Source organism: Fukomys damarensis, unplaced genomic scaffold, assembly GCF_012274545.1.
Source record: "Fukomys damarensis isolate Sample0158 unplaced genomic scaffold, DMR_v1.0_HiC HiC_scaffold_19, whole genome shotgun sequence".
NCBI classification, from domain to species: domain Eukaryota; kingdom Metazoa; phylum Chordata; class Mammalia; order Rodentia; family Bathyergidae; genus Fukomys; species Fukomys damarensis.
Genome location: NW_022900931.1, coordinates 35,732,518 through 35,753,615, shown reverse-complemented (window position 1 = coordinate 35,753,615; position 21,098 = coordinate 35,732,518). Strand labels below are relative to the sequence as shown.

Here is a 21,098-nt window from a genome sequence, read left to right as displayed (position 1 = left end):
AAAGCCGTGGAGCCCTCCAAGGTAGGAATGCCACTTTCCCTCTAAAGAACTCAGGTTCCCTCCTGACTCAGCCTCCCAGCCTTTTCACAGCCCTTAAGAATTTCTCAGTCTTCTCCTGTCCGACGCTAACTGACCGGCGATGGCCCATCAGGGTCGATGATATAACAGTGACTGTGTGTTAGTAAGGTGGACAAACATGTGTGTTTCAATATTCGGGAGGTTCTTGTTCATTCACCTACAGTATGCAGTTTTTAGGGTACAATTAATAAAAACCATTCATACCACATGGCATTATAGTCATGGTATCAGAAGTGAGGCCGCTCCGTGCACTTTATTTGTTAACTTATCTGTTAATTTCCTTGAGCATTTACTGAAAAATAGGAAGTGGGAGTTACAACAGAAACCAACGCAATGAGGGAGCCAATTTTAGACGGGAGGGACGGTGACCAGGACACAGAGTGACAAGTGTTTAAAGAGAAGGCAGCAGGCACAGGTACCAAGAAGCAGGGATGCCTCATCCTTCAGATGTGAGGGTCGGGAAGAATCTTGCGTGTGATCCCCATTAGGAAAGAGCCACGCTGTGAGGGCAGCCAGGCCAGGCTGTGCAGGAGGGAGGCCGGGGCTGGGGAGAGGGGTGGGCAGGGCCAGGGGGCGCGGGGACAGGATGGAGGGGAGACGCTGGTGTGGCGCGTGTGCCTCAGAACCAACAGGAGGGTGCGTGAGCTTCCTGCTCACTGCCCAGAGGAGCAAGGGAGAGGAAGCAGGCCAGAGGGGACAGGGAGCAAGAAGCCAAGTCACCACAAAGCAGCTAGCACACCACCGTACTTCTGAGAGTTCAGAGGTTACCAGAGTGGGGGAAACTCCTGCTTCTCAGAGGGTTCAACAAATTCTAATCAATAGCTTACTGCAATTTCACCTTAAAATTTGGAAAAGACAGTTCCTGAAGAAAAAAAGGAAATACTTGTTTTTCCAATTGTGTGCAGTTTGACATACAAAAAAAAAAAAAAACTCTCAAAAATAATCTGTGCTATTACTATAAAGAATATTCATATGTAAAATGAAACTCCAAAGTGTATGCCAGTCCTATCCCAAAACCATCAGGTGTATACTATAGAAATCTCATTTATTTCCAGTTTAGCTTTTTAATAAGCTGACTGAAAGCTGGAGTATAGCTGAGTAGAGTTTGTCTAGCATGTACAAGGCCCTGGGTTCAACCCTCAGCACTAGAAAAAATAAAATGCTGGTGGGTGTGTAATATCCTCTCAGCCATGAAAGAAAAAATTAAAACTGGACAGAGAAAAATGGCTTATAGATACACAGAACCAAAGAAAATCAGTATGGGCATGTCCACCCAGGCCACAGAGAAGGAAAAGACATAAACCCACTGAACATTTTTTAACACTTAAAATAGAAACTTTCCAAGGCCATTTGAAAACCATGTTAAAGATAGCTTTAAAAAAAAAAAAAGCCTAGTACAAGAATGATTTAAAAGTATACCTATCTATATTATAAAACCCAAAAATTAAAAGTGGCTTATGAATGATTCAATTTCTACAGGCAGGCAGTAGGAAATAGGTAGTAAAAAAACATATTGTAGGCTAAAAATGTTAATGCAATTTCTTAACCACTGTTTTTTAAAGAACAGCAGTTTTACTACCGGTGAAATATAGAAATAAAGACCAAAATTTCAAAAGCAAATGATATGCAGATGAGTGGGAATAAAGAGAGCTACAGTACAAAGCCAGTATTCTTTTCATCATCCTATCTAATCACACAGCTCACAACAAAAATCCTCCAGACTGCTTGCAATGAAAATATGAAAAGGCACCCGAAGGTTAAAGCTAAAAATGAAAATGCATCTTGATCCATAGTGTGAGCTCTAAATGTCTGGTTCAAGCAGCAGGCAAGATCATCACTGGCAAGATCGAGCGTTAATCCACTCTCCACCAAAGACTCTTCTCCCAGGAGAATTCCTGATTCCCTTCAGCGTTGCTTCCAGGCCTTTAGCTCCACAGGCCAAAGAAGCAATGGAAGCTGCCAGCAGGAAGGGAAAGAGGAAAAGGAGGGTGCCCTTCGGCTGCGTGACTCAGTTCTGAGAGCAAGTGCTCCACTCCCAGTCCCCGGGGAGTCTCCAAAATCCGAGAAGACCACGCAAGCTCGCCAAACACAGAAGGGAATATAAAAAAACAGACCAACGCAGATTAACACTAATGTCATTTTTGTGTCAGATTCATGTTCTTCAGAAAAGAACCAGAGGGGATTTTAAAAGATTAAATTCATTCTAATTCTAATAAGACACCACAGAAGCAAGACTCCAATTCTGAAAGGCTGTGGAGGGCAGATCTCAGGGTGTTGCGTCTTCACATACAAAGCCCAAATCTGCCAGTGGGCATGACCTCCCAACTTTGTACACAATGAAAACCAAGTTGCAGAGTTTATGTACCTTGGACAGCGCCACCCAGCTGCCCAGCTGAGGGCAGAAGGTAGTCCCAGGCACAGGAGACTGTGGTTTCTAACCCTGACAGGCACAGTAACCTGGATTCTCAAGTGCTGCTTTTCTCCCTGCAGAAAACACCTACCACCCAGCCCAGGATGTCCTGGCAAGCTCCCCGGAGGGTGGCACACCCTTCCACGATGCCTGCCAGGGTTCCTGGGGCACCGCCTGTGGCCCACGGATGCCTGTGGTCCACAGTATTAAAATCACACAATCAGAGGCCAGGGATTTAGCTCAGTGGTTCCGGCACCTGCCTCGCAAGCACAGGGGCCTGAGTTCGATCCCCAATACCAAAAAAAAAAACACACACACACAAGCAGGAAATATGTGGGAATCTCATGTCTCACATACAGTAAGATCCAGCAATCACTGCATCTTAAAATAAATAATTAGAAACACACATCAGAACATCAGTTATTCTGTTATCACAGCACAGCAAAATAATCCACTACTGCGTTAATATACCCAGGTGAGAGCCAACTTTCTTACAAGGTTGCTTTTAGTTTTATTTTTGGTGTTTTTGTGAACAGGCAGGCTTCTGTTATTAAATAAAATCTCTGGCATCTTATACTGAAAACTAATTTCAAAACAATCTTTATGTCTTTATTTTTACATTTGGCACCACTGGAGGAAAACAATTATACTTGCTTCTATACAAATTCTGGAAAGGAACTGGGAAATTGTATTTATTAATAAATCCCCTTCTTATTAATAGAAAACTATAATTTTTTTAAATTTAGAGATGTGGGCCTAGGTTATTTTTAACTGGATAATCAGAACAGTCATCTGGTTGTGCTATGCTTGTGAGCAAAAGAAGAAACAAAACTAAGTAACGACAACAAAGCACAAATAGCAAAGTCTCCCCTGGGCAGCACGACGGCAGCCCAGCCCAGTCCTGCATGAAGGCAGCACCAAGAAGCCGATCCGTACCTACACCTGAGTTCCCACAGCTCTTCTGGGTTTCAACCCTGACCAGCCACAGGTACCCTAACCACATTCTGAATAAGCCATCTCCTAATCTGGTAATGAAGGAAGATCCTTTGTACTCTGGAAACCAACTTCTTTGACACATGAATCGCTCTGGAAGGGCTGGGTAAAATGAGAAATTATTTTCCTGTTTAGAACAGGAAATAAGTGCAGTTATGAATTATAGGGGCCCAGCAGCCGCGGCCTGTCAGCACTCACCAGTTTATAATATTAGGTTAGAGAAGGCAGAAACTAGGGCTTGGTGACTCACTAACTGGCCTGGAGAGGAACAGTTTCTGACTATCTCCATATAACCTAGACAAGTTTAAAAGTGCTTCAGGGAGACAGGGAGGGAAGGGGACTTTAAAGACAGGGAGAATTAAGACATGTTGTGTACATGAACTGATTCCCCAATAAGGATGCGATCATTACATGCTCCAAACATGTACTAATGAAAAAATAAAAGGTTTCTTCAGTACGTTTTACATTTACCTTTGCCATGGATATTAAAACATTCATTCTAAATCAGGTTACAATGCAAAATAAAAATGAAACAAATTTACAGAAACTTTCATTTTGCCAGATGTATGAATATAATTACTATGTATCGTGTCGATATTATCTACAAAGTATATGTCCAAAAGTTTAAAAAGTATTGGAATAAACACAGGCTATTTAAAAAAAAATAAAGCCAATCAATCTTTATTTCTTAGTGTCAGATTATATAAAACTATTTTCTCTTCATCATTCAGCTATCTTCTAACTCTGTTATCTCCGATTCAACAGATCCTGGCCAAGGTAAAAAAGATACCATCTTCAACCCGGGAATCTTCCTTTTGGAAGGATCACGGGATCAAAGGCCAGGAAGAGTAGGAAGTGACCATGTCCAGGCTGGAGAGGGCGCAGGGCTGTGTGGGAAGAGGTCAGGCACTGGGGGGCCGCAGCTCCTGCCATGGGTGTTAGGGTGCTGTCACTGCCCTGACACTCCCAATGTAGACACAGGGCACTGGACGGGGGATTCCCTTCTGTGGGCCAGGAGAACTGGCCCCAGCACGCTTTTCAGGTAGTTTCCCCCCCCTCCATGTGTCCTGCCCATTAGACACAGCTTTTCTTGCTGGGAAGTACCCTAAGAGGTGGCTTCCTCTGTAAAGGTCAGGGCAGTCACTCCCAGCGCGGAGCAGGGGGTGCGGGAAGGTCTGTGTCTCCTTCCTGTGCCCGCTAATTGGGTGCAGGCCTTCCAGCAAGGGACGGCAGTGAAATGGCGGGCTCCCAATTAGCTTCTATTTTCAGTAAGGTCCCTCTGTGCTCTGCTCCTAAATTCTTCCACTCACGCATTGTAAAGTTCCTGCCTCTTCCTCTGTGGAATTTAATAGCTGCAATAAAATGTGGGGATACATGAACCAAGTCAGATTATGATCCATTACCTGCCAATATTAAAATCATAGGCTATGCAGAAAGAGTCAGGAAATGGTAATGGTTAAAAGGAATTTGATTCCCACCTCCCCATAATGGGGACTGAACCCTGGGGTGCTCTGTCACTGAGCCCTGACACCCCCTTTTAATTATTTTATTAAGTTTATCATTACATTTTATGTACACCGTTCAGTTACATTCATCATTGGGCTCTTGGACCTTTACTTATCTCGGTTCTTATTTTTTCCCCATTCCCCCGCCCTTCCTTCAGCCCCTCCACCCTTCCCTGTTTAAAAAGACATCGTTTCCATGTTTTTCCTTTTCACATATTTTTTCTTTTCTCTTTTTACCTTTCCCCTACCCCTCCCACTTCCTCTACTCTTTTAGACTTTTTTTTCTATTACACAACACCAATTAAATATTTTGATCCTGATTTACACTTTTTAATTTTTTTAATTTTTAATTTGGAGGCAAGATCTCACTACATTGTCCAAACCAGTTTACAACTTGTGATCCTCCCTCCCGCCTCAGCCTCCCAAGTATCCAGGATTACAGGTGTGTACCACTGCACCCAGCTAAGGAATTCAGACTATTTTTTGTGGGGGTACTGGGGATCAAACTCAGGACCTTGCACTTGCAAGGCAGGCAGTAGAACCACTGAGCTAAATCCCTGGCTCTCAGACTTATTAAAGCACTGCCTGACAGGAAAACGAAAGGTTTTGTTGCTTTTTCCTTTTCCTGAGTTTCAGAGTCAAAATTTCAGAAGCCAGAAAACCTTTTCAAAGTAACAGGACAAATCATTTCATTTCCAAATCCTCTGTGTTCTCTGAGATCGCTCAGAAAGAGGAGGCCACAGGATTGACTCACAAAAACCGTGTCCTTTGAAAGACACACAGCTCTGTCTCCTGAGATGAGCCTGGTGTGGGATGGATCGGGCTGCTCTGGGCAACCTCAGTTCATCGCCAAAATGTCAGCCTCCCACTTCTGGGAAGCAGAGATCTAGTAGGACACGCCGCCTTCGTGTTGGAGAAGTAAAACCAACCAACGTCGGCCAGGGCAAGAAGCTGCGCAGGTCCGTCAGTGGGATCGATCTGGCACGAAGAACACAGGCCTGGCCCGCTCCTGCTGCCGCAGCCTGGCACTCTGCTCCTCCTCCTCCTCTCCACTGTTACCCGCTGGGGAGGCCAAAGTGGTCACGCTGCCTTCAGAGCAGACTTGGCAAACAGCAAACACTCCAGGAGGAAACAGGCAGAGACAAAGCCAGTGGCGGGGTTGGAAACCTAGCGCCCCCTTGGCCCCTGCGCCCAGCCCTGGCACTGCCCTGCTGACCCCAGACCGGCAAGGCAGAGAGCTGATGGTTTTAACACGCAGGGCTTCCTTTGATCTGCGGGCACAACGCTCTTTATTATATTTTTAAAGGCAAAAGCTAAGGAGCAAAAAAAGCCTCTGAAGAGACACTGAGTCATTGAAGTCAGAGGGCAGGGGGATGCACAGCCCCAGGACAGGCCCCCCGTGGAGCGCAGCCTGGGGCTGGACAGCCAGGGCACAGAGCAGAACTGCTACTCTTCCTCTGTCCGAAACCAGTGCTGACTTCTCACAACGTTAATCTGAGTTTCGCTTCTGCGGTTCTTATCCTATCAAAGTGATTTCAGCCTAATCATTCTATTGGGAATCTTTGTGGCTTCTGTTCCTCTGGGCACAGTCTCCTTCCTACTCAATTTAGGGAATGGATCACCACTTTTTAAAAGCTCAGGCCAAAGCAGACGATGCTTTTCAGGCTCGGGAATCGCTGAGCTGATGCTTCTACGTGCCTGAGGGAGGACCTGCTCTTTCACCAGCACATCAGCAAAGTAAATCAAGGCTTGCTTGGTCTTTGGGGAAAATGACATGTTTTTGTGGTTTCTTTTTTCACAAAGAAATTATTTTATACAGAAACTGCACACAGACACACAGACACACACACAAAAACCTATACCACTTCCTTGAAAATAGATCTACAACTGTAAAAGTTATATCTTTAAACTATAATCGTGTGTGCTAGGCCTCAGAAACTCCCGGCTGCTGACTTTTTTATCTCAGTGTTACAATTTCACAAGCCACATTTGGATACTGAGCTACCTGCCGCTTGCCTCTGCCGCCCAGCGGCTCCCCTTTCTGTGGCAGACCTGACAGCATTCAGAGTTGGCAGCTGTGTTCAGGGAAGGGCCACACAGCTGCACTTCAACCACAGGGGCTTCGTTCAGCACAGTCCCTCCCTTAGATCTCCAAGTAGGCAGAAAGAGGCATCTGCCAGGAGGCTTCCCCGAAAGATGCACTCGCTTTCCAAAGGAGCCACCCTGAAGACGAACATCTTGTTCCCTTCCCTGTGCACAAAGGTAGTGCTTGGGGCTGGACATCCAGCGCCCAGAGGCCCCGGGTGCCGGTGCGGCCTGCTGCAGCCCTGACCTCACTCTCGCTCACACCCAGCATGTGTTTCCTCACTAGGAATCCAGGTTGTCTGTCGCTAGAGGTCAACTCTTTTGCAACTAATATATGACTACAGTGGGGTTTTCTAAGTACCAAGCATGATAGTCCATTTATACCTCCACACCTACATCCACCTATATATACTGTAACTGTATAATATAAACAAAATTTAGCTGTATATTACACTCACACTCTATAAAATCACATGTACATATCACTTGACATAGCAGATGCCATGAGGCCGGGTCTGGGGTGACCCCAGCAGTCAGATGGGCCTGGTTACCAGTATCCAGACACCTCAGGCACAGTGAAAGCAAGCATGGGACAGCCCACCTGACACCAAGCCCCGAGCGCAGCTGTTTCGATTAAAACCTTTATTTCAAAGTGCTAAGGAAGTAATAACATCAGTCAGTTGAAAGACCTGTGTTACTCTGAGAAAATGGTGTTTCTTTAGAATTTTCATGTCTTAAAAACTTATTTCTGTCTTCTAAAGTTTATAGGCTCACACTTACCCTATGGTAAAATTCAATACCTCTGCCACACTATCAGGAGTGTCCAAGGAACACTATTCCTTCCCGCTGTCTCAAATTTGAACATCTTACAGGATTATTCCAGGAGGTTTATACCATAACACATAGTCTCTGATGAAATGTTTAAAAGATTTAGGATATTTTTAATTTTAAAAATTTTAATGTAATACAGGTGCATAAGAAAATATTAAAAACACCTATATTAAAAAATTTCATTACAAAATTAGAGAATAACAATGATTCACATACTGGAATGGCCACAGTGCTATTCACAGGACCAGTCAGAAGATTGCTTTCCACTGATGGCATTCATCTTACTGGGAAAACAGCCATCCCACTCTTCAGGCAACAAAACTCCGAATAATTTTTAAGTTATTCCAATAAACAACAAAACAGTCCCTCACTCTGTGCTCATCTAACTTTCTATTCATAAGAACTTTTAAAAGAAAATAAGTAACCAAGCTTCTAACATCCAAATTACAAACACACACCCCACATCAGTAATCATCAGGAACGTGTCAAAACCACGAAGAATCCTCACCTCTGGAGAGAGCAGCTACTACCAGAAAGTCAAGGTGAGTGTCCGTGAGCAAGCACAGAAGAGAATACGAACCCCGCAGGCAGGAATGTAAATCAGCCCATCCGCTGTGGAAAACAGCGTCGCATTTCTCAGAAAACTCAGTAACAGGACTACGATGCAACTCAGCAATTCTACTGCTGGATACGGGGCCAAAGAAAATATCAGCGACCCAAATACACAGTACCAGCTCTCTTGTTCACTGAAGCACTGTTCATAGTAGTTAAGATGGAGAAGCAGCCCAGCGCCCACCAAAAGACAAACGGGTAAAGAAAATGAGCCGCACACACCGGGAATATTAGGTAGCCGTCAAAAGAAGGCTTCATAAGGACATGGGAGAAGCCGGACGCCATCAAACCAAGTAGAAGAAGCCAGGCACAGAAAGACAAATGTTGCGCAGTCTCGGCTACATGTGGAATCTAAACAGTGAGGTCAGCGCCACGCTGACAGGACAGCATGCTGGCTACCCCGGCTGAGGGGCAGGGAAAGGGACACACTGACCAAGGGTACAGACGCAGTTCCAAGACAAGTGCACAGAGCCAGGGTGGCCATGTCAGCAAAGGGAAAGGCAAAAGACTGCAAAAGTAAAAGCTACTGAGGGTGGAGCCCAAGTCTTCTCACGACACACACAAAACGCTATCCGTGTGGGGGTAACAGGGTTACCATTTTGACTGAGGTAGTAATTGTACAACATCAAAACATCTTATTGTTTCTCTTAAAAATAAACAGTTTTGTCAATCCTACCTCAATAAATCTGGGGGAAAAAACTATTAAAATAACAAAGAAAACACTGGGATTTCTTGCCCCAAAGGGGTGAGCATTGTTCCAGGCAAGGTGGCACATGACTGTAGTCTTAACTACTTAGGAGGGTGAGGCAGGAGGGTGGCAAGTTCAAAGTCTAGCCTGGGCAACTCAGTGAGATCCTGTCTCGAGATTTAATTTAAATAAAGGAGGGCTGGATATTTAGCTCAGCAGTTCAGTGGCCTGCCTTGCAAGCGCAAGGACCCGAGTTCAATTCCCGGTACCAAAAAATAAATAGATAAATACATAAAGGAGAGGAGGGTGAGAGGTAGCAGCTGGCGATATAGCTCAGAGAAAAGAGACTGCCTAGCATACATGAGGCCCCAGGTTCTATTCCCACCACAGCAAAACAAAGAAATGAAAGAGAGAGAGAAGGAGAACATTAAGACTAAAAACAATTAAAACGCTAACTAAAAATAACACTGGAAAGGTTAACATATGAGATAAGTTCTTAAGTCTTTCCCCACAGTGAAGCTTTGTGAATAGTCCTTCATCCACAGATAGGAAACAATTCTTTCTTTCCTCCCTTCCCAACCTTTTGGTCCAGGGGGTGGAGCTCACAGAAACCAAACCCTGCCTGCACCAGCAGCTGCGGCCTCAACTTAAAGGAGCATAAACACTGTGGGTTCACAGCCCCTAGGCCGTCTCAGCGTGAACTCATCAGCTCTGAAACTTACAAAGCTAAAACCGAGCCTTGACATGACGGAAGGGTAAGTTCGCAATTCTGACAAAGTAATGGAGACCTGAAACAAGACCATGGCATACGTGGTACGTGGCTCATAAAGTACACGGAAAGTTGTGATTTCCCATTTAGATCCTTTGACTTCCTGCTCGCTGAGCAAGCGCAGACTCGAGAGTGCAGTCAGCAGCTACATTATTCACTGGCAGCTACCTGCTCCTTAGCAACACTGCGAAGTTACAACTGGATGCTTTAGAAAATTTCCTGCAAATATTCACAATTCCTTGTAAGAATCTCTGATCCGAGGCCAGCATACAAATACTCTGCATTTAGATCAGACTAACTTAAACACAGAACCTGGTGCTGAAATGGAGCTCACGAGAACGCCTGAGCTGTGGTCAGCACCGTGAAGGACAAAGAGCTGGTCAGACAGGCCGCGCCTGGGGTCCATTACGTTACCTGCTCCTGCTTCTCCAGCCACTGGTCCACCATGGGGTGGCTGGCGCTCAGGGAGGTGCGGGCGCTGTCTCGCTGGAACTGGGTGGACCAGGTGCTAGTATCCCTCGGGAGGCTTCTGTAGTTTTCATCTTTCTATTCAAAAAGAAGGAAAGAAGCATCTTGTTAAAAACTATGCCTTCCACATGAATCATGCTCCTGGTTTTTCAAAGGCAGCAGAATCATGATTCTACATGTTTAAAGTGTTTTTCCAAGTGTATACAAAACAGCGGGTTGAGGAAGCCTCAAAGAAAGCTTGAAGGGAAACAGATCCAACGTGAGATTCAACCTCTACGTCAGCACATAAACCCCTCCCCAAAATGCTCAGTGGTCTTCATCTCCGCCTTCCCTCTTCCAGACCCACATCTGCACAGTCATTAACGCACTGCTTCGTGCCAGGACATCACTCCTTGGCCATAACTCTACTTTAGGATCAGCTTGCTGTCATGTGAAATGACATTGTCCAGCAGGACACAAGCTCCAGCGCCGTTCCCTCCAAGGGTCCACACTGCTGCCTGGCAGAGAACCATTCCGTATGATACACCTGCTCACACCCTGTGTGCAGCAAAGCCCCAGGTAAGCCAAAGCGTCTTTCGGATGACTGTGCTTGCTCCATCATACACACACACACACACACACACACACACACACACACCTTCACTCTCACTGGTTCTGAGAGCCTCGGTGTCTGGAGAAACACCTATCATTCTTCAAAGCCACCGCAAATACCACTTCCACAGAGGAGTATCCCGACTCTCAGCAGGACTTACCAAGGCATACTTTTTGTTATCATTGTATTCTTAGTTAAATTATGATTTAAATTTATAATTTAGTTCATTTTTAAAATTGCTGTTTCTACTATGATGAGGAAGCCCAGGCATGAATAACCATTCACCTTCAAACCCAATGCTTAGAGCCTACACCAACGTAGACATCTTAATCTTTCTATTTGCACATGACTTTGGAATCCTGGAACTTTGAGAAAACACTTCAGTAGGTTATTTCAAACATTGTTAAATAAAGGTTGTAAAGAGGCACTACTGCAGATAGGTAAGTTAATTAGATGTCTTGTAGGCAGTTAGACAGGGTGGCCCACGAGAAGCCAACACAGAGGACAGTCAAGAGGCATTCACTGAAGGCCAGCATTGTACAAGGAGAGAAAGTGCAACAACCACATAGGAAAAACAGCAGTGACTGATATTCTAAATAGGTATCGATCACTTGGGTAGGGGAGCAAGACCTTCCAGGAAAGATCCAGGACCTATCCCTTGCTGCAGAAAGTCCTAGCTTATTCCTTGTATGCTTGCTATTTGACTTGTTTGCCCAATGGAGCCACATTTTTTTGGGGATCCCCATTTAATCGATACTGCCTAAGCAACTATACTTATCATAATCTTATTGAATGTTTCATAGTTTTGTCCACCTTGTGGTTTCTCACTGGATCAATACTACCTAAGCAACCGTACTTGCAATCTCACTAGTTGACTATAGTTTTGTCCCACCTTGAACCTAGCTTTGTCCCATAAAACACCTTTAAGAAGTGGGGTGGGTGGCCAACCCACTTTGCGGTCCCCCCTTCTGTCTCTCTTAGACAGAATCTTTCTTTCTTTCAATAAATTTTTCCTACTCTTAACCCCCGTTGGTCCTAGAATTCATTCTTTGATTTTTAGAGAACACAAACTCGTGTTTCTTACACCAAGTGAGTTTGGAGTTCCATCTCTTCTCCATCATCAGCACCACGGTAAACTTCATTTTATCTGATATTTCCACTGAACTGTAACAATCATATTTTTAGATTTACACTAAAAGATTTACACCACTGATATATCACTATTTCAGTGTAATGTCAATATCTACAGAATCTAACGACTGTGGCAAATGTGATTATTTCTAATTGCATCTAAAAATAGTACGTTTGTCTCCACTCAAGTCAGTTATGACATGCAGTTCATATGACAGGATATCACTGAATAACTCAGACAGGCTAAGGCGAACAATCAAAAGACCTGTGTTTTTGCAATGTACCTGGAAAATTCTATAATTTCATATTTATACAATCTGCTTGCGGAGCTAATGGGTAAGGAAAATAACACTGGCATGAACTCCTCATAAAAAAAATGGTTTTGCTAATGTGTGATGAAGTCAATAATGAATCCATACACTAGTTTATATGCAATGAAAATCCAGCAAATTATAGTGATTGTAAATTATTAAGAAAAGAATTCTGTGTATATACATGGGAGATAGATGTATGCATGTATGTATGTATATGGGGGGCATTTTTGAGACAGGGTCTTGCTATGTAGTTCAGGCTGGCCTTGAACTCACGATGTTACCCACACTGGCCTTAAACTTGTGGCGATCCTCCTGCCTCAACCTTCCAGGTGCTGAGATTATAGGCGTGCACCCGCACATGTGGCTTCTGCAAATATATTTTAGTCAATATGCCTCATCTACTTTGTTGACATATTACTTTGTTGATAGAATCACACAAGTATTACTAAGTAACCAAGAACATTTTAGCCATGTTTTCCCACATAATCTTGCCTAATGTGCATAAAAAGAATATGGACCTAAAAAATTGTGAACAATAAACATTATGACAGGAAATGTTATTTCCTACTTCACCATTTGCTTGGGTAGTCACTATTTCCCATTTATATGAATATAGTGTGCTCAATGTTAGATTGAAACGTTTGTTTCAGAGGGGTTTTTTTCTTTTTTGCGATCGTGGGGAAGGAATCAAGGACTTTGTGCATGTCAGGCAAGCACCCTTCCACTGAGCAACATCCCCAGTACTTAGTGTTAATATTTTAAAAACACAGTAACTTCGCTGGCTTTGCCAGTAATCCCAGCTACTTAAAAGGCTGAGGCAAGAGGATCACAGGTTGGAGGCCAGCCTGGGCAGGTTCATGAGAGACTGTCAGAGTGGAATGAAAAGGGCTGGGATGTAGCTCAGTGGGACAGTGCTGGCCTAGCATGTGCAAGGCCCTGGGTTCCACCCTCAGAACTGCAAAAAAGAGAAAGAAAAAACTATGCTATCAAACACTCACTCATGAATCAAATCACAGCTACAAAAAACTCATAATTAAATCTATGTTACACATATGTACCAAGTCACCCAAATAAATGTAAATATCACAGATTATAAACATACCCCAATAAAAATTAATTTTGAAAAAGAAAAAAGTCAAAATTTTAAAATCAAATATATTTGCAATCCTAATTTCCTAATTCAAAGGAAAAAGAAGCCATCAAATTTATTGCCATTTATAGTTTTGCAACAAGAGCTATATTTATACATTAGAGAATGTGATTTTTAAATCGCTTTCACTCAATGATCAAATCAATGTCTTCATTCTGGACACAGGTAAACACCAAAGTAAAAACAGAAATCTTTGTTAGACTTATAAAAATCCACCACGAGCACCAATATTTAAAAACCCTAATGATTATTAATTATGTTAATAATGGCAAATAATTTATTACACGTCAGCCAGCACTTCATCTAAAATCCTGTAAGAGAAGATTCTGTGAGGAATTGCTCCCCTGTTTGTTTTTAATTACAGTGTTAATCTTTCACTTAAGAGCTGCCCTCAGCAGTCACTCAGCTTTGTGCAGGATGGGGGAACTCTTCCTCTTGCCAGAAAAAAACAGATGTTCTTGCTGCGATCAGGGATTTTCCTTATCATCTAAATGTACCGCCACCTCATCGAGTGTCAAAAGCCGCCTGGGCTGGGAAATGCATATTAATTTGTTATTCCCGGGTAGCAGCATCCGGGTTAGGAAGCAAATCTCCTCAGGCGTAGGTAAATAAGTACTTTCTCCCCTCATTTCCTGCAAGCCAATTACATTTCAATACAAAGAAAGGGCGGAGAAGCAGCCCAATGCCTGGAGGTCAGGCTTATTCCTCCCAGGCTAAACTGAGACTCCAGGGCTTTATCTCCTCAGAGCAGCTAGTTAGCTGATCTTCAGATTTCTTGGCAAGTCCACAACCCTATGTTGCAAAGAACAGAACTGTTTCATGATTATCAGAGAAGCAATGGACATTGCCACATTAGCACAGGAGACCCAACTACATTCCCTGCTTGCTTCAGTGCAAAAATCGCCAACACCCGTTTAAAAATCATGAGGAATCACACCACATTTTGAAACACAAAATGCTCAGTGCATATAAATTGCACTTCCGCCCCCACTGCGCATCATATGGTTTTCAATATTCCCATGTGATGCTGGGATTTTAAATTTACAACATATTTCTACACTGCAATTGTGGTAAAAGAGAATTCAATTTTCTAGCTTATCATTTCTCCAAGAAAAAAGCAAAGAAAACTATTTTCAAGCTATCTAACCTGAAATTATGAGACCGAAGTAAAATTAGTAATCATGGGATAGGATGACGTTTTTAAGAAATCTGATGTATTTTTGTGATCTCCAAGTCATTCCCTGAAGCAATAAATAAGAAGAGAGCAGAGAGAGAGAGAAGGGGAGAAATGGAGGAGGGAAATAAATTTACTTTAAAAATCAGGTTCAGCAAACAATTTATAAAAGGGTTTGACAGTTTCTCCCTTTGAACAAATTACATTTCTATTAAGACATTTCTTAAAATAAGGACACAAAAGGTTTTATTCTGAACACGGTACAGATTGAGTAGCCCCTACTCAAAATGCTTGGAAAAAGAAGTGTTGCAGGTCTCAGAATTTCGGGGATATTTGCATACCCATAATGAGATACCCTGGGGATGAGACCCAAGTCCAAATTCACGAAGCTGTTTCTGTACTTCAAACACATATTTTAGTAATTCTGTGCATGCAACGAAGTTTCATGGGTGTAGAATTTTGTAGTTATGTCACCTTTCACGCGTGTGCTCAGAAGGGAACAGATTACAGAGGACTTCGCATTTTGGATTTCCAGGAGGATGGCCAATCCGTACTCATCATTTACTCTGGCTTCACGGCTATTGGATGCATTGTGTAACTGAGCTTTCTGAGATTTTAGTTACCTGAAGCTGAACATGATCCAAACATGTGAAACAGAAAGTTACAGAATTAAAACTTTATTTAAATTGCCCGCCACCATGAAGTGTGTGACAATATCTGGTGCCCTCCCTCCTGTCTGTCCTCCTGCTGTCCAGTGACCCCCACCACATCCACCAGCAGCCCACTCGCCACGATCAGAAGAACGTCCTATGGCCCCAAAGCTCAAAAATCATGCTGGGGGCAAGTCACACATCCCAAAGAGAAGCTAAAAAATGCTTCCTTTGGATGAAAAAGTAAGAGTTCTCGACTTGATAAGGTAAGACAAAAATCGTGTGCTGAGGTCAAGTTTGGGAAGATCAATGGTAAAAATGAATCTTCGGCTCAGGAAGTTCTGAAGAATGAAAATTAAATCGGTGCTCATTTTCCCACTGCACACAAAACTATAAAAGTTATAGCATCAGTACTCGGGTAAGAGGGAAAAGGTACTAAATTATAATATTTGTTACTATCTAAAATTTCAGACAGCCAGAGATTGTCTTGGGGTGCATTCCGTAGGACAAAAAAGGAAATACTCCATTAGGAAATTAAGAAGCATTATTTGAAATCCATAGTCAGGGGTATCCCACCACTGCTTGACGCTGCTGGTGTGAGGTTACGTAAGCCGTAGTCCCTACCCCAACATGAACCCCAGATGTACATCTTCCTTTTTTGGTAATGTTTCGTTATATTCCTACTAATCATTAAGAACAGCCACAGAGGCAACAATACAACAAGTGTTCACAACCTTGTCCCGACAAAGTGACCACAAGACAGAGCAGACTCGGGCTTCCACACATTTTTGTCAAACTGAGGTCCCTGAGGTAGATACAGATACACGGTCCGCTACAGTGTGCTAGAGTTGCCACAGAAGACCAGGCTGATGTCGTTACTTCTTAAAATTTTATACCAGAAAGAGTCAAAATCCAGAAGTTCTGAACACAAACATTTATCGTGTCTCCTGTTTACCTCAAATTATTAAGAGTAACAGATCTTACTTTTATCTTTAATATTATTTTTCAATTAAATTTGAGTTTTGAACAGGAACTAGTAAAAAAATTTGAAAATAATTTATCCAAATTGATTTTCAAACAAATTGATAATGCACAAAATAAAATCTCCTGTACACAGAAAATTTTACTGTTTTTTTTTTCCTGTTAACTTTTAGAGGTAACACCCTTAGTTCTTTTTCTTTACGTTACGTTTCTTTCCTTACTTTTTGAGATAGTCTCTATCAATTCAGGCTGGCCTTGAATTCACTATGTAGTGCAAACTCCTGGTGATCCTCCTGCCTCCGCCTCCAGAGTGCTGGGATGACAGTTATGCACCACCATGCCCGGCTACATCCTTAGTTCTTAAATGACCTGGAAATTCCAAACTGTCACTCTCAGTTGTAATCATCCACAGTCAATACCTTCTACACTTAACGTTTCAGTTAGTTCAGTGTGATAGTGAAGAATGCTGAGCAGACACATGTAAGCAAGTGTGCTTGGCACAACTCTAATACACAAAGGACACATCTGAGAATTACAGTTATGTGTGACATGAGTTTCCTCACACACAGGAAGCTCTCCGGGTTAGTAACACCGACAAAGCCAGAAGCAAACCTCTACACAACTGGCCGGCCGCTTGATGACTTTCTCGTATCAGCTAAGAAATGGAACCCCGGGAAGACAGATTTGCACCAGGCTAGGAAAACAGAGAGGTTGCACATGGGAAAAGGTGGTCCAAACCCCTTGTGGGGATTCAGGTCCAGTGACTATAAAAGCGGCCCAGACATGTCTGAAAACAGCAGATCTGTGTGGGAAGCAGACCACGGAACCAAAGCAGAAGAGAAAACAGGCTGTGTTTGAACTAAGTTTACCAGTTGGTCCCGATTCACCTGAACAGCTCAAAACGCCATGAAAATATTTAACTTACAGATTTTTGTTTGAAGTTTGCAGTGCTGGAAACTGAGCCTAGGATCACAAACATGCTAAGCAAGTGCTCTGCCATGGGACTATATAACCCAGTCCTAGGTATGGAACTTGGAAACTGGGAAATCAAGTTGCAGGCGCCTAGTGTAACCTGCTCAGTCCTGAGAAGCAGCAGACACAGAGAAGTCTACAAAGGTGGGCGGGCCAGATTGCTGGCACCTTTACTTCCAGCCGTGCCGATGTCCAGTCACCTACCGACTATGAGACTCCCACCTCTCGCCGCTGGTGGAGCCAGTTCAGTGGGAGTTAAAGAACACAACCTTTGACATCCAGACAGTCCTACTGCTGACCTCGCTCGCAGGAGAACAGCTCCTGATCAAAGTAGAGCAAAGCAGTCACATCACGTTCCATCATATTATTGTAAGAGACTCTGGCTCACTGAGAAATGCCATACAGCCTGAAGAATCACCGGAAATGCCTACTTCAACACATGCTAAACTACAAGGAGCTTTTTCCAAGTACGACTAAGGTCTCTGTCCAGTGAAAATATGCATGGTGGGGGAGAGGCAGGAGGAGGAGGAGGAGGAAGAGAATGGGAAGAAGAAAAGAAATTACATTATCCCCCAAACTATAAAACAAAGATCTCCCCTCGGATTTGGAGGAACCCTGACCTTGAACTGACAGAAAGACAATGGTAACAGAAGCTTTCACTGCATTTCTTCACCAGTCCACAAAAACTCAACATGACCGTGTAATTTTCCTAGAGCCAAAAGCCTTCTGCAATGGACAATGTCAAGAAAAGAGAATATGAAAACCAAAAAAAAAGCCGGACATGGTGGCTCACACCTGTAACCCCAGCACTCCGGAGGCTGAGGCAGGAGGACTGCTATGAATTCAAAATCAGCCAGATTAAACTCTGACGAGGCTGACTCACGTTCTCTCTCATCTTCTCCTACCTCGTTTTCTCGTTTGCTTCCTACAAGGTGCTTTGGACTGAATCTGGGGCTCTGTTCATGCAAGACAAGCACTTTATCTTGCAATTCCCACACGCCTGATTCATTTTTTAAAATTACAATAAACATGAAGACCAGGATTTCACTAATGCTGCTTTAATTCTACAAAACAAACTGAAGTCTGAAACAATCTTAAAACATTTGAGAAAGTGCCACATATTTCTGACTCTGAAAGTAAGAAATATCTATCCATACTTCTTTTTTCAAACGTACAATATTAAATGTTTATCTCAAAACTAAAATTACAAGTTAACAACAGCATTTTGCATCAAAAGTACTCTGCACAACTCCTGGAGCAGAAGGGAAGAAACTTCCAGGATGAGGGAGGGCAAGTAAAGCAGCAGTCGCCTAACCCCACAATGCACTCGTATACTTAGGCACACTGCCAATCTTTTACACTCGTGTACCTAAATCCTATTCACGGTTGCATCAACACACGCAGACACACAAGCAAATTGCTAAAAGTTCAAAAGGAAGACACATATCACAAAAGCTAGTTTGCCAATGTAAACTCTCAGTGCTCTGTTAGTAACATTCTTACATGGCCATCGTATGCATTAGCAGAACTGGGAATTTCTGTGCAAGTTCTAGAACAACGTATGTTAGCTTTGCCCTTTAGTTTCAGTCTTCTCCTTGACTGAGAAACTGCCTCCTCAGGCAAACAATCACTATGGAGAGATTTGTGAGAATGCAACAAAACGTTTATTCTCACATCATAATCATATCCTACACATTGCTTCTTATATATGATGACTTTTCTGGAAAAATGTATCTCCCCATGAAAAACAGCATAGAGATGGGGGAAAAAGTTCTAAAGATTTAAGAAACTCTCTCCAGCCTGATCAGCAGACAGTCTATTTTCTGAGCAGGATGTTAATAGTCAAGGAAATTATTTCTGTCTTCACATTATGACTGAAACTATAACTTTAGAAGATGTGACTTTTAGAGAAGTTTTGAGTAATTCTTGTTGAAGCTTTGCCATTTCTGAAAATACTTATTCTGATTAAAGCACAAACAAAAGAGCGGTAGAATGAGTGGGACTTGAGAAAAATTAAAAGTGGGAGGATATACCCCAAAGAATGAAGGGCCACTAAACCCAGTGAGCATGGGCTTGGGGCATAGGCTGGTGAGAGAACCGACATGCACTGGGCTCACTCACCAGTGCTCACTCCTGGGGGCGGGGGATGAAACCAGAGAGCACAACTGACATTCGATCAGGAATTACGAAAGGCCAGCTGAAAAACATTTACCACAGCTGGCTTCCAAAGGGGGAAGCACGGTACACATTTCTGAGAACAACCAGGTGTGCCGGAAGACTCCAAGAAGCACATGGGACCAGTAGCTGAAGCCTGGTTTTGCGGTTCTAAGTACTGTACCTGTGTGTTTCCTGCCATCTTGGACTCTCAGTGCAGAATATGAGGGACATAAACTACCTTGGAGGGCTGGGGTTTAAAGCAATATTTTATTTTTGGAAAAAAAGTTTACATGTACAGAAAAAGTCATGCAGATAGTACAGAAATCCTCTGTACGCTCTTTGTCTACCATTCCCTACTGTGAGCATTTCATGTAACCTTGGCGAATTTCTCAAAAGTAAGAAATATACACCGGCACAATAATAATATTAACTACAGAGTATATTTTACCAGTTCTTTCATTAATTCCTTTGTTGTGTGCCTAAGATCCCAAATTATATGTAGTCACCAAAATGTCTCCAGATCATTCACTGAGCTGCAACAGTTTCTCAGTCCTTCCTGATGATTCCTCATGATTACACTGAGAAAGAGGTTTTCCTGAGAAGACAAACACACTGAGATGAAAGCCCGTCTCGGCCCCTCCTACCAGGGCTTCAAGGCACCAGCAGAGCTCATCGTGATCACACTAGCCTCAGTCATGTTCACCACTCTAAAATCAGTATTTCTTGCTTTCCATTTTCTTTCTTGGAAACAAATCTCTACACAGCCAATCTTAATGAAGAAGAGAATTCAGCTTTTCCTTCTGGATGGGGAAGCACTGTATACATTACCTAGACATCTCTGAAAGAAATATGTCCCTTTGCCCCTGTTTATTTTTTATTCAACCACCTACTGATGGTATGAACTCATGGATATTTACTTCAGTCCTTGGGTTATAATCAAACACCATTATTTTTGTGTCACTGAGTTGGTTTGAACATATAAGATATCAAGAAGAAAGCTAAGTATGTCATTATCAATTAAAAAATAAAACAGTTAAAATACAGATTCCAAAGATTCAAAAAACAGAAAAACACAAAACTGGGAAGGGAAAGAAACAAGGATCTGTCAATATAATCAGATTACTAGCAGTGATATTAACATAGTGAGCATTATTTTTACTTAGGAATAAAATGTAAAGAGATAACAGACTCTGTATGAGATTTTTTAAAATTATGTCAATTTTAGCAATGAATAAACACCTGTCATTTTTATTCTCATATTTTTAAAGTTGCTTACCATAAAGTTTTAAGAGAGATAAACATGATAAGGTACAGGTAATTATGAGATATTTTAAAATATTCAACTAAATGGGCATTTGGCCATCTGTATATAACATGTGCAAGTATTCTGGGAGGTGGGATACTTGTTAACAGCAGAGTTTTATTTATTTACTTGGGTACTGGGATTGAACACAAGGCCTCACACATGCTAGGCAAGCACTCTACCACTGAGCTACAGACAACCAAGAGCGCATAATTCAAAGGGGGACAGTCTGGGT

General features: G+C 42.7%; 1 protein-coding gene across 1 annotated transcript in view; it reads right to left on the bottom strand.

Annotated features, from left to right (window-relative positions):
• The window catches only part of Pard3 (par-3 family cell polarity regulator), a 558,608-nt gene that overhangs the window by 298,954 nt on the left and 238,556 nt on the right, over positions 1 to 21,098 (bottom strand). Inside the window, 1 exon segment of the mRNA XM_033765663.1 lies at positions 10,386 to 10,517. Within this exon segment, the coding sequence (XP_033621554.1) occupies positions 10,386 to 10,517 (132 nt within the window).